Source organism: Epithele typhae (assembly GCF_022376455.1).
Source record: "Epithele typhae strain CBS 203.58 chromosome Unknown BXZ73scaffold_370, whole genome shotgun sequence".
Classification (NCBI taxonomy): domain Eukaryota; kingdom Fungi; phylum Basidiomycota; class Agaricomycetes; order Polyporales; family Epitheliaceae; genus Epithele; species Epithele typhae.
Window position 1 is genome coordinate 1 of NW_025954561.1, and position 14,104 is coordinate 14,104.

Genomic DNA, 14,104 nt, shown 5'->3' on the forward strand with positions numbered 1-14,104 from the left:
TTGCGTATCGTCCCTGAGATGTCACTCCAGGTTCCAGCGTGTGGCTTACCTGGAATGCGACCTGGGGCAGTCCGAGTTCACGCCGGGTGGGATGGTAGCCATCCATATTCTCGAGAGCCCTGTTTTTGGTGAGTATACTCTATGATATCAAGATGGCATGCGTCTGAATCCCAAAATGTCTGGTCAGGGCCATCCTTCACGCATCCTAGCGTCCCATATGCATCGCATTACGCAGGGACTACGTCTCCACGCACTTCACCATCATTTTACCTGGAGTCCATTCAAGCCCTCGTGCAGCTCTATCACCTCGACGTAGAAAATGCGACTCTGGACGAAGACGCGATGTCAGATGTAGATGATAACGGCCGTATCACTTCGTCCATTCCACTCGTAGTGAACACTATGGGTTGGACGAAAGGTCTGGGAGCTGATCTCGCGCGAAGGGTCGAAGAAACCGTCGAGCCTTCCACATCTTCGCCTTCGACACCCACAGGGACGAAGAGCTGACATACCCTCGGGCGGCATACGATGGTCCCATGAATGTGTCCCTCCGCACGCTGGAGTGCATCTCCCTGACCCAACAATCAACCACCTTCACCGCCGCGGACCACCGGAACCTCAACCTCCTCTCCTACTTCCACGCAGTCTTCCCCACCGCCCCGTCGACATCGCCGTACCCATCCCTCACCGCGACAAAATGGTCGACTTCCCTCCCCCTCTGCGCCCAACCCCCCTTCGAGCTCGACGTCGCCGCCGCCCTCGACCGCATCATCCTCTCCGGCACCGGCGCCGAAGACGTCGTCCCCTCCGAGCTCCCCCGCGCCCTCCCTGCGCCCTCGTCGGCCTCGTCGCCTGCGACCCCGGCGCGCTCGACCCCGCCCCACCCCACCCACCTCCCTCCCGTACGTCCAAGGCGCGCCCCCGCCCCCACCGCACCAGTCCCGCTGCCTCGGCCTCGCGCTCGTCCGCGCCGTCTCCGCGTCCGCGTCCGCGCCCGCGCGCCTGCACCTGCTCACCCCCGTGCCGCTCGGGGCGCGGCGCCCGCGCGGGTGCTCGTGCAGGGCGAGCTGCAGCTGCCGGTGTGGGGCCTGCTCGACGCGCGCACGCTCGACGGCGGCGGCGGCGGCGGCGGGGACGTCGCGGGCGTCGAGCGCGCGCGCGTGCCCTTCCTCCGCTGGGGCAAGGGCGAGGGCGCGGGCGGGGAGCGGCGGCGCGTGCGCCGGAACCTGATGCGGCGCGGGCAGATGTGACGCGGCGCGTGCTCGGTGGGTTTGGTCTACGCAGCGACGACCAAATTCGCGGTGGTGGTGCTGGGTCGTAAAAGAACAAACAATGTATATGTGCATCTGCCCGTTCCTTAGCTCCGCGCCACGGGAGTCGCTCGAACACGATGACCACGTCCGGCCTTTTTCTCTTGGGCCAGTCCCTCCACGCATCGCGTCGCGCGTGGGACTGACCTGCCCGCCGCCACCTGCGCGTCGCTTTCCAATCGGAATATCCGCAAGATCTCCTGGCGGTCCTGGATATTGAAAGCTGTAGTACTTGATGTGCTCCCTCACGTCCTGCAGTGTAGAACGGTGCTGCACACCGCAAGTCAACGAAACCCAGAATCGAATGTACGAGACGAGCGGTATCAGATATGCATAGGGCGACAACTCAAACGTATTTCGAGGACTAGATGGCAAGCGCTTCGCAGAGGTCAGAGCACTTCACGGGTCTCGACCTCGCTGCGCCGTACTGCGCAGTGAAATGCATCCTGACGGTGTGCGAAGTGCACCTGGCGCCCCGACTGTATCTTTATATGATTATCTTCGAGGTCTGCCAGCTGATCAGCGCTCAATATCAATCGTCCTGCCCGCAGAAAGTTGGCGGACAAATGAGAGTAGCATCATGCTGCGCCTGCGCCGGCAGCCTGTCTAGAGAAGGTGATTCAAATGACTCGAGAGCGGGCGCGGGCGCGGGCGCCTTGCTTCGTGGTATATAGAGCCCGGGCGACTCTGAACACTCCCGACTGCGGCCCATCAACGTAGCAGACGGCAGGTCGCCGGTCGCAGGCATGGGCGAGAAAACACCGCTCCTACTACCGCACGTCTCCGACGGACTGCCCGTGGTCGAGCCCCTTCGATACTGTGAGCGTTTCCTAACCCGGGCGCAATGCCAGAACACTGACATGCCCTTGACCCAGCCGAAACATGGACAGCGGCAGACATGCTGTACCGCGCGTTCGAGAAAAACACCGAGAAGCGTTACTTTAACGTTGGTCACCTCGTCTCCGGCACCGTTCAGGCTGTCCCTCATCTGCGTCACACCGATAGGACGCCGACTTCGGGCCGCACATACGGGCACGTCGCGACAAGCCGCACGTTTGGTGGCCGCTGCTCCTGCTGGTGCGCGCGCAGAGAGCTCTGACGGTCGACCACGGAAACGCGCTGCTGTCTTAGTACGCCGTCCGCTCGTCGACGGTGCTCGGGCGAAGGGCGCTGACGCGACCTGCCACAGCGCTCGACCTGGGGAGAAAACGCCCGGCGGATGGCTCGTGAATCTGCTGAGGCCCCTCATACGGCTTGCGATGCCAAAGGAGTGCAGAAAGGTCGGCGCGAACGCTCCAAGCCCATGGTGTGCCCGTGCTGACGCCCAAATGCATCCGAAGCGGAGGAACGAGTTCGTCGAAGCGATGAAGAGGCTGGAAGAGGAGGCGTTGGGCGACAGGGCGAAGGAGATGTTCACGCTCGCGGGGCTCGGGACCGCGCCGGAAGCGCAGGGGAAAGGGTACGCGAGCGCGCTGGTGCGGTGTCTGCTCGCGATGGTGAGTTGGTGCTGGCGCGACCGGAGCTGCGACAGTGGTTGATCACGGCGACCAGGCGGACGCGGAAGGACGAGCGACGTCCGTGATGACGACTGATGCAGCTGGCTTTTATGCGTTGCATGGTTTCGTGCTGGTTGGCGAGACCTGGATTGCGAAGGACAATCCGAAGTACGATGGTCCACCGGTGCCTGTGCGCGTTGTGAGTTCGGCACAGCAGGCTGGCATCATTGCGTCTCGGAGAGCTGACAGATCTGCCTACAGATGATTCGGGAGGCAAGAAAGACGGGATAAGTCGTGAACTCGTGGAGGTCATAGAGGAGGCGGATGGTGTGAAACGTGCACGTGATCTGATTGTCCTGACTCCGGTTGCGGATCATAAATGTGCCCCCCCTCCCAGGCTCCTACCCATCCTCGTCTATCGTGTTCTCGCTCCAATCCGAGAGCGCACACAAGTCTTATCATGTAAATTTGGGACTTACCTAATAAAGACTTGTCGGAGACCGGAAAAACATGATGGGCGGAGGGTTGCTATATTGAGCGTGAACAAGGGAGGAGAACACGATAGAGCACCCGTACCTCACGTTATTGCAATCAATTGATCTGCCATCACCCCCCTGGGCTGATACTAGTTCCGGCGACTGCGAATGCCTATTCCCCTGCCACTAGTAGACCCTCTACGAATAACGCTTGATATTCCCTGAGAGGAAACGGTAAAACGGGGGCTTATGCGCAAGTCCCCTGCCCCTGTCCCCGACGTCCCCGAGGGCCCGGCCCAGCCTCCCCTGCGCTCTCCCGGACCACGTGAGCGGCTTCCCGTGCCGCGCTCCCTGATGGCCGCCCCCACTGGCGTCTCCCCTCGCGCCGCCCGTCCGTGATGGCCGCCCGCGCCCCCGTGCTCGCCGTTGGGGACGGCGAGCTCGTTGTTTCCCTTGCCCCTCCCCCTCCCCTTGTCCGATTCGCTCCGTTGTTTTTTGTATGTACTTGTATTAAGAATGCGCATCTATTTACACAAATCACTAGCTAGACACGCTCTCTGTGATGCCCTCACCGCCCGCCACCGCCCGCCACCGCCCGCCGCTCCCGCATATGGGGAGGGCGGGACATTATGTCAGCATACTGAACGCCTTGGCGGGAGGCGGGACTCTGATGGTGCGGGCGCCGCATGGACAGGAACCGCGGGAATGATTGATGCGCTGCGTGGGCGCCGCGCCATCAGCGCGAGGGCGCCGGCGCCGGGCACCGGGCGCTGCAGACTCAACGCCTCGTAGTGATGGCTGTGGAGCGCCAAAGTGATTAGATGCATAACAACCAGCTTACAAAACATCTCCCCCCCCTCCCTCTCTCCTGAAACTCTCTGTGCACCTACAGACAATAGTATTGTATCACACCACAGAACAGTGATTGGGGTAGAGATGCTTCTTCCTCTGTTCCACCATCAAAGTGGCTGAAGCCATCACTCATCCAGGTATAATGATTGAAGCACGCGCTATCAGTCCTTGGCAAGAATGACATAGATGTATTACTAAGGGCTCAACTCCGAGCGACAGCAGCTAAGACACATAAAACATGAGCGTGTTATGTACTATACTATAGAGGAGCCAGTAATAAAAGAAGTAGGTATTGTTCAAAGTTCATTGTTCTCGTTGTTGGGCCCCACAGCACGTTCAGCAGCCCTGCGCGCGAGGGTCTTAGCGGTAGGACCGCGTGGCACGCCCTTGTCTTTGCGAGGCTTGCGGGGCGGCTTCTGCGGGATGACGGCGCCGCCGCCCGCAAAGTGGTTGAAGAAGGGGTCGGGAGCGGCACCGAGAGGACGCTCTGAGCTGGACGAAGCAGGTGCATAAGACCCGGGCGTGGCATTGAACACGAAGGTGAATGCGGGTGCGGGTGGACCAGACAGCGCGCCGGGCGGACCAGGGAGCACAGGCGGGGCAGAGGACGTGGGCGTGGGGATACCGAGGAGCTCAGGTGGGGTGTGGGACGCGGATGCGGGCGGGCCAGGGAGCGTGGGCGATGCGGAGGATGTGGGCGCGGGTGGGGGGTAAGACGCGGGCGCGGGCGTACCAGGGGGCTCGGGCGGGGCATGGGATGCAGGCGTGGGCGGGCCAGGGGGAGCGGGCGGGGCGTAGGACGCGGGCGCGGGCAGGCCAGGGGCGCGGGCGGGGCGTAGGACGCGGGCGCAGGTGTACCAGAGAGCTCGGGCGGGGCGTAGGACGCGGGCGCGGGCGTACCAGGGAGCGCAGGTGAGGTGTGGCGCACGGGAGTGGGGGAGGATGCCGGCGCGGAGGTGGGTGTGATGACTTGCTCACTGAATGTAACAGCCATTGGGCTGAGGTGCGCGTCGTAAGCCTCACGCCAGGCCGTGAACTCCTCGTCGGTGAGGAGTCGGAACGCCGTCGTCCCCCCCTCCCAGGCTGAATAGAGCGTGTTGAGGTACTTGAGGGAGTTGAACCGGCCAGGGGCTTGGAACACTTCGACGGGCCAGTTCTCAAGGACGACGCCATATTTGAGCGTGATCCTGTTTGCAAAGTCGAGGTAAGACATCGCCGAGGGCTTACCCCGCGTCGACGTCGCGTCTGGAGGATAGCTGTGAGCATGTAGACTAAATGAGGGAGCATGGACTTACGGAGCTTCTCGAGTATGAGAGTACCGACCTTCGACTTAAGCTCCAAGACCGTGTTCTTGTGTTTCTTTGTCAAGCCTGTGCGACCACGCTATGAATGTGGGAGAAGGCGACTATAAATATGCGTGTGCGTACCTTTGATACCAGTGAGACACCATGCTTCGATGCGCGCAGCGAGCTTGCCCAACGTCGCGCCACTGAACAGCTCCACGAATTCCTCAAGTCGCTCGCTGGTCCGGTACACCCAAGGCTTGAGGTGATTGGCCTGGTCGCCGCGGCACGCGAAGAGCAAGACCTCCACGCCGGTGCGCTCGTGGAGATCATTGAGCTGCGGCACAGGTAGATGTCAGCAGGAGGCAGATGGGGGTAAATGGGGCGTCGCACCTCTTTGGCGACATCCTGGAGTGTGGCGCGAGTATCGTTGAAATTTGCGACGGCGAGGTTAGGCACTGGACGCCCCCGCTCCTCGCGCCGCTCGTTCAGTTCCTCGACCTTGTCGCGAGAGACATCTTCGCGCTCTTCATTGGACATCGCAGCCCAGCGCTCGGCGAGGGTCTTGATGAACCCAGACGACACACGGTCATTGGTGTTCAGGTCTGATAGATCGGCGTTAGTTATGGCAGCGTGTGTGCGAGATACGGCATACCTTGGTTGTGGGCGCAAAGCTCTTGGCTGACGAACGCATTCCACAGTGAGAGGGCGCGTGGCTCCTTGAAACGGATGTTGCTCTGGTGGAGGATGAGGCGGTAGTACCACGCCGCGCTGTGCTTGCCCAGGTCTTCGTGGAGCGATACAGCGTGGTCCCATACCTCATCCCGGATGGCGTCGAGCCTGTTGTTGAGCGTCTGCTTGTAGACCTTCGACTTCTCACGCAGTGCCTTCTTCTCCGCATAAGACAGCTTCGCGCGTGGTCGACGCGAGGCCCACGGTATCTTGACGCTTCTTTTACCCACCTTGCGCGTGGATTGAGGTAACTTCTTGATACCATCATGGCCGTTGAGCGCGGGGGCGTCTGCTCGGGCGCGTGCCATGACAGGAGCGCGCGATGAGAAGCGGAGGGAGGGCGGGAAAAGAAGCGAGGTGTGGGAGTGGGGGATCTGGGAGCTGGGAGAGACTGTCAGCAGGGCAAAAAAAACACCACGGAACGTTGTTGACTAGAGCACGTGATGATATGAGTAAAACCATTCATCCCATTGTTACTCATCGTTATCGAAAGGATACAAGATAGCATCATATAGACGCTCTAGACTCGCGCCGTCCCAGCGAGGGTGCTTGGACGCGTCGTAAGCGAACTCCTTCCGCGAAGCTGCACCCGCGAAGACCTGCAAAAGGTACATAAGTTCTGAGTCGTCCGGGTTAAGCTCCTTGAGGATGGGCTTCGCCCTTGACCCGAGGTCAACTGCGAAGGGATGGGCGTCCGCGGCGGCTTGCTCAGGGGGAATGAATAGCAGCCGGATAGCGGCGGCGAGCACACCTGAGCCCTCGACATCCTCAGTCCGGGGCGCGCATGGGACCACGCGGTCCTGTAGGCTCGTACCCTGTTGAAAGGCTGTGAATGGTGAGTCAGTGAGTCCATTGTGATGCCAATACATGGAATGTCATACCATGTGCGAGCGCGTCGCCGGAAGGGGGCAGCGCTTGCTCGCGCTGCTTCCCGCGCGACAGGGCAGGAGTTGCCCACTGGACGGAACTTCTGCTCGGGGTCGCCGGAGTGCTGTGGGGAGGCGCGCGGCGTACGGGAGTACAGAGCAGAGCGGGAGCTGGGACGAGGCGGAGCGGGGCTGGGATGATGGGCAAGTCGAGGTCGATGTCGAGGGGGAAGTTGTGCCCGGTTTTCATAACCATATACGCGATGGCGCTGGCCACGGACAGACCCTTCTTGTCGAATCGCTTGTACCGGCATGAGTATTGCTTGATGTGCCGTTCGCCCTCTCCGATTTGAAAGCCGATGTGAGCCCTGAGGATTCTGTCAATACAATCCATGGGACATGCGATAGCGACTTACCAAGTGACCCCAATGAAAACACCGGTATGTCTGCCTTCTAGCGCGGCACGGACACTGTAGATCCGCTCGCCGCGCAGCGATATGTTGGCTTCTTGTACACGCCACACGGCAAGATGGACGTCATGAGCCGCGGTTTGATAAAAGACCGTCGCGTTGAGAGCGTCGATGGCCTCCGCGTCGTCGCGGTGCATGCAGCACACTACGATCGGGTAGATGGCGGGATCTTGCCCTAAGCCCACCTGTGGCCTGTACGATGTTGGTGAGCATATGACGGGTGTGAGAGAGCAGTGAGAATCTACCGAGTGCGCGTGATGCGCGGCGACACTCTGCGTGTGTCCGGCCCAGAAGCACGTACCAAGGACCGGAAGACGCCGCCGGGTCAGATAGCAGCGGGTTATGCATGCTTCGGGGCGGGAGAGCGGACGGGGAGGGGTGATCGATGCGGAGAAGGAGGAGCTACGCGGAGAGGCGCCCATGCTTCTCACCTGTCATCTCACGCGAATCCTGATCTTCGGATGCTTTACAGGTCCTCCTGGCATCCGGTGAGAAATCTGCCAACACGCATGTATTTGTCATGCATCTCGGCACACAGGCCGGGTATTTGATGCCCCTGATTATGCTTGCAATAGTATAGCATACTGCGAGGCATGATTGCATGCAAAGCCTCACGGTTTCCTTGCTTCGGGTGTGCACCAAACGTCCTTACGATGTCCTGGGACTGGTATAGTAACATTGACATTGAAATAACACATGGAACGTCCTATATACACATTATACGTTGTATACCATTCATTTGGACGTGTCAAAATACCGTACATAGGTGTGGAATTATGTTTTTGTCTTGGAAACAGCTCGTTCAAACGGGCGCTAGAAGCCCCCAGAGCCGATCTACGCTACTGAGCTACGAAGTCGAGCAGAGCGCTCTGCTGCGCCTGCATATCGTCATCGTACATACTCTCCGGGCTCACATCTGTCTCGATCGCGCTGTCATCGGGGGAAATGCGTGGAATGGATGGCTCCGGAGGGGGAGCTCTGCCCTCACGGCGGCCCGGCGTCTTCTCGCCCTCGAAGCGAGGATCATTATGCAATTCATTGAGGAATGCCAGGTTGTACCCATTGGCGGCCTCGCGGTGGCGAACGAACTCCATAGTCGGCCCATAAAGGATGTCGTTGGTCTCTTTGAGCTGCTCAAGAAGCGTGGCGAAGTCTTGCTCTTCGTCGCGAATGTGCGTGTGGAGGCGGCGCGCATCGCGATAGATGATCTGGATCTCCTCTCGGGCGCGTTGCAAGCGCCGCCAGGTCCCGATCGCCTCCCGGACTTCCGGACGCGCCCAGACTTTGCCGCTGACGTCATTCCATGATCCGTGCAGAAGTGCAAACTCCCGAATGAACGAGTAATGCGAGATCTGAGTCCAGTCAACGAGTGGCTTCTGCACCGTGACGGCGGCCCTGTTGTACGTCGCGATAGCACGTCGGATTGCAGCTGACCGTTTCTGCATGTTCTTCGCGATGTGAGTCCGCATCTTGTAGCCTTAGTCATGCGCTTTTGTCAGCGCTTGGTCAAATGATTACATGATAACCCACCTGTCTGCGCGAGATGAAGCTTATGTAGCTCGAACAAGCGTTGAATCACAAGGCGTTGAAGCCTTCCCAGGGCCTGCTGATAGCGTCGTGTTGACATGTACACCTTCGCCGTGGTGTAGCGCGGATCGGTGGGCAGCCATCGCGTCATGCCCCAGGTGTCCTCGATCTCGGCTAATTCTTGATCGAGGGCGTCGATCCGCTCGCGGAGCACGCGGTTCGCGCTCTCCGTTCTCCGCGTCTCTCTTACGTGGGCGTTATAGTCTGTGATCGGACCAGTGTACGGTGCCTGGAACAAAAGCCCGGGGCCGTCGGAAGATGCAGAGCCGCCGGTACCCGCGCGCGCGTTCCCAGGGGGCGCGAGTGGCGGAGCTTCGCGCGGCGGCTGCTGCCCGAGCATGAACTCGCGCGTCGCAGGGTTGCGCGTCGCGCGCTTTGTGGCCGCGCGAGTCTTCTGAGCATATTCATCCCTGCGCGCGCGTCAGAAGCAACCCGCGCCCTAACAAAACGTGACTCACTTCATCGCTCTAAGGTCCTCGAGGCGCTCAACATAGCTTTGTGCCCATTCGTCTTCCGGATTCTCATCGCGAAGCGTCGCGAAGTAGACGCGCTCGTCTTCCGCCGCCTCGATCAACTTCTCCTCGGTGAGATTGAGCTGGGGCAGAATGCTGGCCAAGAATGGCTCCGATTCTTCAATGATCTTCATTGCTTGGAGGAAGTTGTTGCGGAGGAATACCGCGAGATTAGTATACTTTTCTTCATCCCAGCGGCGGAAATAGAGCACAATCATTGCGTGCCGCCGATACTTGCTCGCGTAGCGGGTGATCGAGGCAAGCGCGTTTGATCCGCTGAAGATCCGCTCCATGGTTTCGAGATCCTCAATCCCGGCGCCGGCGGTAACATTCGGATGATGGTGGAGCTGGCAGACATAGGAGTGGGAATAACCGTGGAAAGCGTTCACAATGCACTGAGAGCCGCGCTTCTGGAACTCGGGACCAGCGCTGCTCCGGGCGAGGGTCCCCTGAAAGACGCAGCCAATGTCATAGCCGAGAAGGATGTTGCCGGGCAACTCAGTGTTTATTTTGTCGACCATCGCGATCCCGTACTTGGCGCTAAAGGTGATCGCTAAGTTTCCGAGCTCCACGGAGCCATCAAGACTTACAGTTCACCGCTCTGGATCATATCTGCAATCCAGAGGATCCTCCCATGCCTGCAGGCACTAGCAAAGATGCCAGTCTCGTCGAACCCACCCCATGCCTTCTTCTTTTCGTCCGCCGCTGCCGCCTTCCAGTTCGTAGCACACGGGCTCGGGGCACCCGGCTCCCCATCTGTGGGATCGCCTTCCGTCGCCACTGGCTCGCGGGCCGGCGCGGATTCGGCCGGGTCGTGGGTGATGTCGTCATCACCATCTTCTCCGAGATCCGCGGTCGGCTTCGGCTGTGCCTGCCGCGCAGGCACCTGATGCGCAAACTTGTCGACATATTGTGGGCTGAGAAAGTAGTTGTTCTTGTGTTGTCGCAGGTCTCCTCGGTCTTGATATTTGCGCATAAGTCTTTTCAAGGAGTTATTGCCGTCCTTACTGCCCATCCGGTTGTAGTGGAGGACCGGCTCTCCTTCCAGCTGCGTGAGAAGTCGTTAGCAGTCCGTCTGACGTCACCACGTGCCACCCGCATCAAATGGAGGATGCGTGCCTTGTATCCGCATGGTGGGCACCCGAAGCGCGGGCGCCAGTTCGGATCACCCCGTCCCAGCTTCTCCATGATCCCTAGCTCCACTTCATCGAGAACCTCCAGGTATATGTCAAACGCGTCCGCTAGCGCAGTGCGATAGTGGCGACGATATGCCATCTGTTCCAGGTATGTCAGACCAACTATTCCGCTGCGCTAGAGGAGCAACTTACATAGTACTTGTAGCAGACAAGCTTGGCAAACGCCTCGGTGCTGAATGATGGCTTTACGAGCTTCAGGCACCGGAACAGCTCGAGCGTCTGGAACGAGATCCCCATCGACGGCACCATCGGGGTGTTAGCGAGATATCCCGCGCAGGCGAGTGCCTCTACTGTCCACTGGTTGGATGACACAACCACGCTGACTTCCTTTTGCAGGGTGTACAAGTCGACACAGACGACTGTTTGTTGTTGCGGCGCCGCCTCTGTCTCAGAGGGAGTATCATCTTCGGGTGCTCTCCGCTTGCGTTCCTCTTGCGGGCGGGGATATCCGTACTTCCATTGTAGATATGCGGCCTTGATACGCGGGAATATCTGCTGCCAGTTGTCGTCCATCGTGCGGCGACGATCGCGCCAGGTACGCTCATCCGTGCGCACACTGTTTGGCATGTCAAGGATCTACGACCAGAGGGCATAATTAACATGCTCACCCCGATTGCAGATCATTTTCTAGAGCTGCACGGAACGCATCAACGTCCGGATCGTCCGCCCATGCACCATTATCTTCGTCATCATCCGCTGCAGTGGCGCCGGCATTGTCTATGTCTCCGAGATTGATGTCCACACCCTGCGTGTCGTCCATTTGGAACTCGGCGACCGCCGCGGCGCGATCTAAGCCACTGAGATCTATTGCTTGGTGAGTTTCCTAACTCTTGTACCTGCCGTGCGACATACTATTGACTAGGTCAACGCGTCGCCTCCGCGCGGACTCGTCCGCCTTGTCTATATCGGTCGCGCGGACCTTCTCCTCCTTGAAGGTATGCCCGCCATGTCCTTTGTTTTTGCCGCCTCTAGGTCGGTTCCGTGGACCAGCGATGGTGACTCTATCGGACACTCCGTGGCGGTTGCTGGCTTGGGAGAAGGACATGTGTAGAGGTTTGATCTTCACTCCCTCTCTGTGTTTACATTGTTATACTATCTAATCATTATCCATCTAATCACTTTGGCGCTCCACAGCCATCACTACGAGGCGTTGAGTCTGCAGCGCCCGGTGCCCGGCGCCGGCGCCCTCGCGCTGATGGCGCGGCGCCCACGCAGCGCATCAATCATTCCCGCGGTTCCTGTCCATGCGGCGCCCGCACCATCAGAGTCCCGCCTCCCGCCAAGGCGTTCAGTATGCTGACATAATGTCCCGCCCTCCCCATATGCGGGAGCGGCGGGCGGTGGCGGGCGGTGGCGGGCGGTGAGGGCATCACAGAGAGCGTGTCTAGCTAGTGATTTGTGTAAATAGATGCGCATTCTTAATACAAGTACATACAAAAAACAACGGAGCGAATCGGACAAGGGGAGGGGGAGGGCAAGGGAAACAACGAGCTCGCCGTCCCCGACGGCGAGCACGGGGGCGCGGGCGCCATCACGGACGGGCGGCGCGAGGGGAACGCCAGTGGGGCGGCCATCAGGGAGCGCGGCACGGGAAGCCGCTCACGTGGTCCGGGAGAGCGCAGGGGAGGCTGGGCCGGGCCCTCGGGGACGTCGGGGACAGGGGCAGGGGACTTGCGCATAAGCCCCCGTTTTACCGTTTCCTCTCAGGGAATATCAAGCGTTATTCGTAGAGGGTCTACTAGTGGCAGGGGAATAGGCATTCGCAGTCGCCGGAACTAGTATCAGCCCAGGGGGGTGATGGCAGATCAATTGATTGCAATAACGTGAGGTACGGGTGGTCTGATCAAGGGTCCTTAGTCCTGCAAGTCCGATCAGGGGTCCATAGTCCGTGCAAAATGTCTGTGCCAAAGTGGTAGCGATCGTGAAAGTACTCATGACTGTATTCGCACGCGGTCAGCATTCACGAGAAGCTGAAGGGGACAGAGCGTGAGCTGACCTCTGGGCCTCTGATCCTGGCGGGACCTCACCCCTTGTACTGCGGCGGCGCCTCGTGCAGTCTGGAGTGAATCCGACTCTGCATCGCCCGTATGTTCGCAACGTCCCGCTGAACCTGCTCCAATGTCATACGTATCTCCAACACATCGGGGGAGTCGAGGCCTTCTTCACGAGGGGTGCGCTCATCGAAAGAGGAGCCCGGCGATGCTGGACGTGGCCCAGAGGTGGTATCCCCGATGTAGAGCACGCTGTTCGTTCCGAAGGATGGAGGTAGAGGCTTGTCCTCGCCGACGCTCTTGGGGGCTTCGCTCCATCATCGACGTGTGTGCGGGAGTGGACACCGGACTTTCCGAGTAGCCGTACACCGCGCTCGTCTTGGAAGAGGAGGTCCGTGAGAGGCGCTGGATCAATCCGTCCTCGGAGGTGGAACGCGAGTGTCCCGGACGAGCGTTTCCGCTGGGAGCGGGTCCGACACCATTCTCGTTCTCTGAGCTGAGGCTGAGCCCTGACCTTGCGGGGCGTGGCGCACGGGGGCGGGCGCGAAGACGAAGGAAGAGGAGGGCGAGAATGCATATGATGACCGCCGCCAATGCGCCACCCACGATGGCACCGACGGGGACGGGAGCCTTAGCCGAGGACGGAGATGGGACGGTGGTAGGCGCAGGGTTTGAAGATGAGGAGTCGCTCGGAGGAAGCGAATATGAAGGAGCGCGGGTTTGGGGTGACGAGCTAAACCGGGGGAGTGTCGCGGACTGGATCGAAGACGACGTAGAGGTCATTGTAGCGCTAACGAATGTTGTGGTGGAAGAATGGGAAGGCAGTGGCGCCGTCGTCGTTACTAGCCTCGTTGTTGATGTTGTCGAAGTGTAAAGAACGTTGTGGAAGGGGTAGGGCTTGGGTCGGGGGTGTCCTCTTCCTGTATTGCATGCACACAAGCGGTCGAAGAAGATCATCGACTCGCCGTCGTTCTTCAGTTGCATCTTCAAGGTGTGTTGTGTGTTGTCCAAACCGCTTCGCGAGTAGACGACTGTGTTGTACTGGATGTGTTCTAATCCCGAGGGCTGCCAAACGAATGTCGTAGGATTGGGCTCGTCATCGAGAAAGAATTCGACGTTGATGAAGTGGATGAGCACGTTGAAGACGTATACCGATACGCCGGAGAACTGGAAGGTGGCGGTAGCGGACGTTTGGTCGCCTTGCAGCGATTGAGCCCACATCCAGCTCTGGCCAGAGAGACGAGTGGGGTCGACGCCGAACTTGCTGAAGGCTCCGCCGCTCCACCAGTTTTCGCCTAAGGGGCGGTAGTTGATGGACTCGTCCGTGTCTTCG

At 59.7% G+C, this 14,104-nt stretch overlaps 2 protein-coding genes across 2 annotated transcripts; both read left to right on the forward strand.

Moving 5' to 3' along the window:
• Positions 1-175: 175 nt before the first annotated feature.
• Positions 176-1,250, forward strand: BXZ73DRAFT_110465 (uncharacterized protein; the record flags this gene model as incomplete). Its single annotated transcript, XM_048017347.1, has 4 exons — positions 176-182; positions 236-393; positions 444-902; positions 1,062-1,250. The coding sequence occupies 4 exons, from the start codon at positions 176-178 to the stop codon at positions 1,248-1,250; spliced, it is 813 nt and encodes a 270-aa protein (XP_047870624.1).
• Positions 1,251-2,056: 806 nt separating this feature from the next.
• BXZ73DRAFT_110466 (uncharacterized protein) lies at positions 2,057-3,097 on the forward strand (the record flags this gene model as incomplete). The annotated part of the gene is made up of 7 exons (XM_048017348.1): positions 2,057-2,129; positions 2,186-2,256; positions 2,316-2,440; positions 2,500-2,590; positions 2,651-2,806; positions 2,862-3,005; positions 3,068-3,097. The coding sequence occupies 7 exons, from the start codon at positions 2,057-2,059 to the stop codon at positions 3,095-3,097; spliced, it is 690 nt and encodes a 229-aa protein (XP_047870625.1).
• Between the last annotated feature and the right edge of the window lie 11,007 nt (positions 3,098-14,104).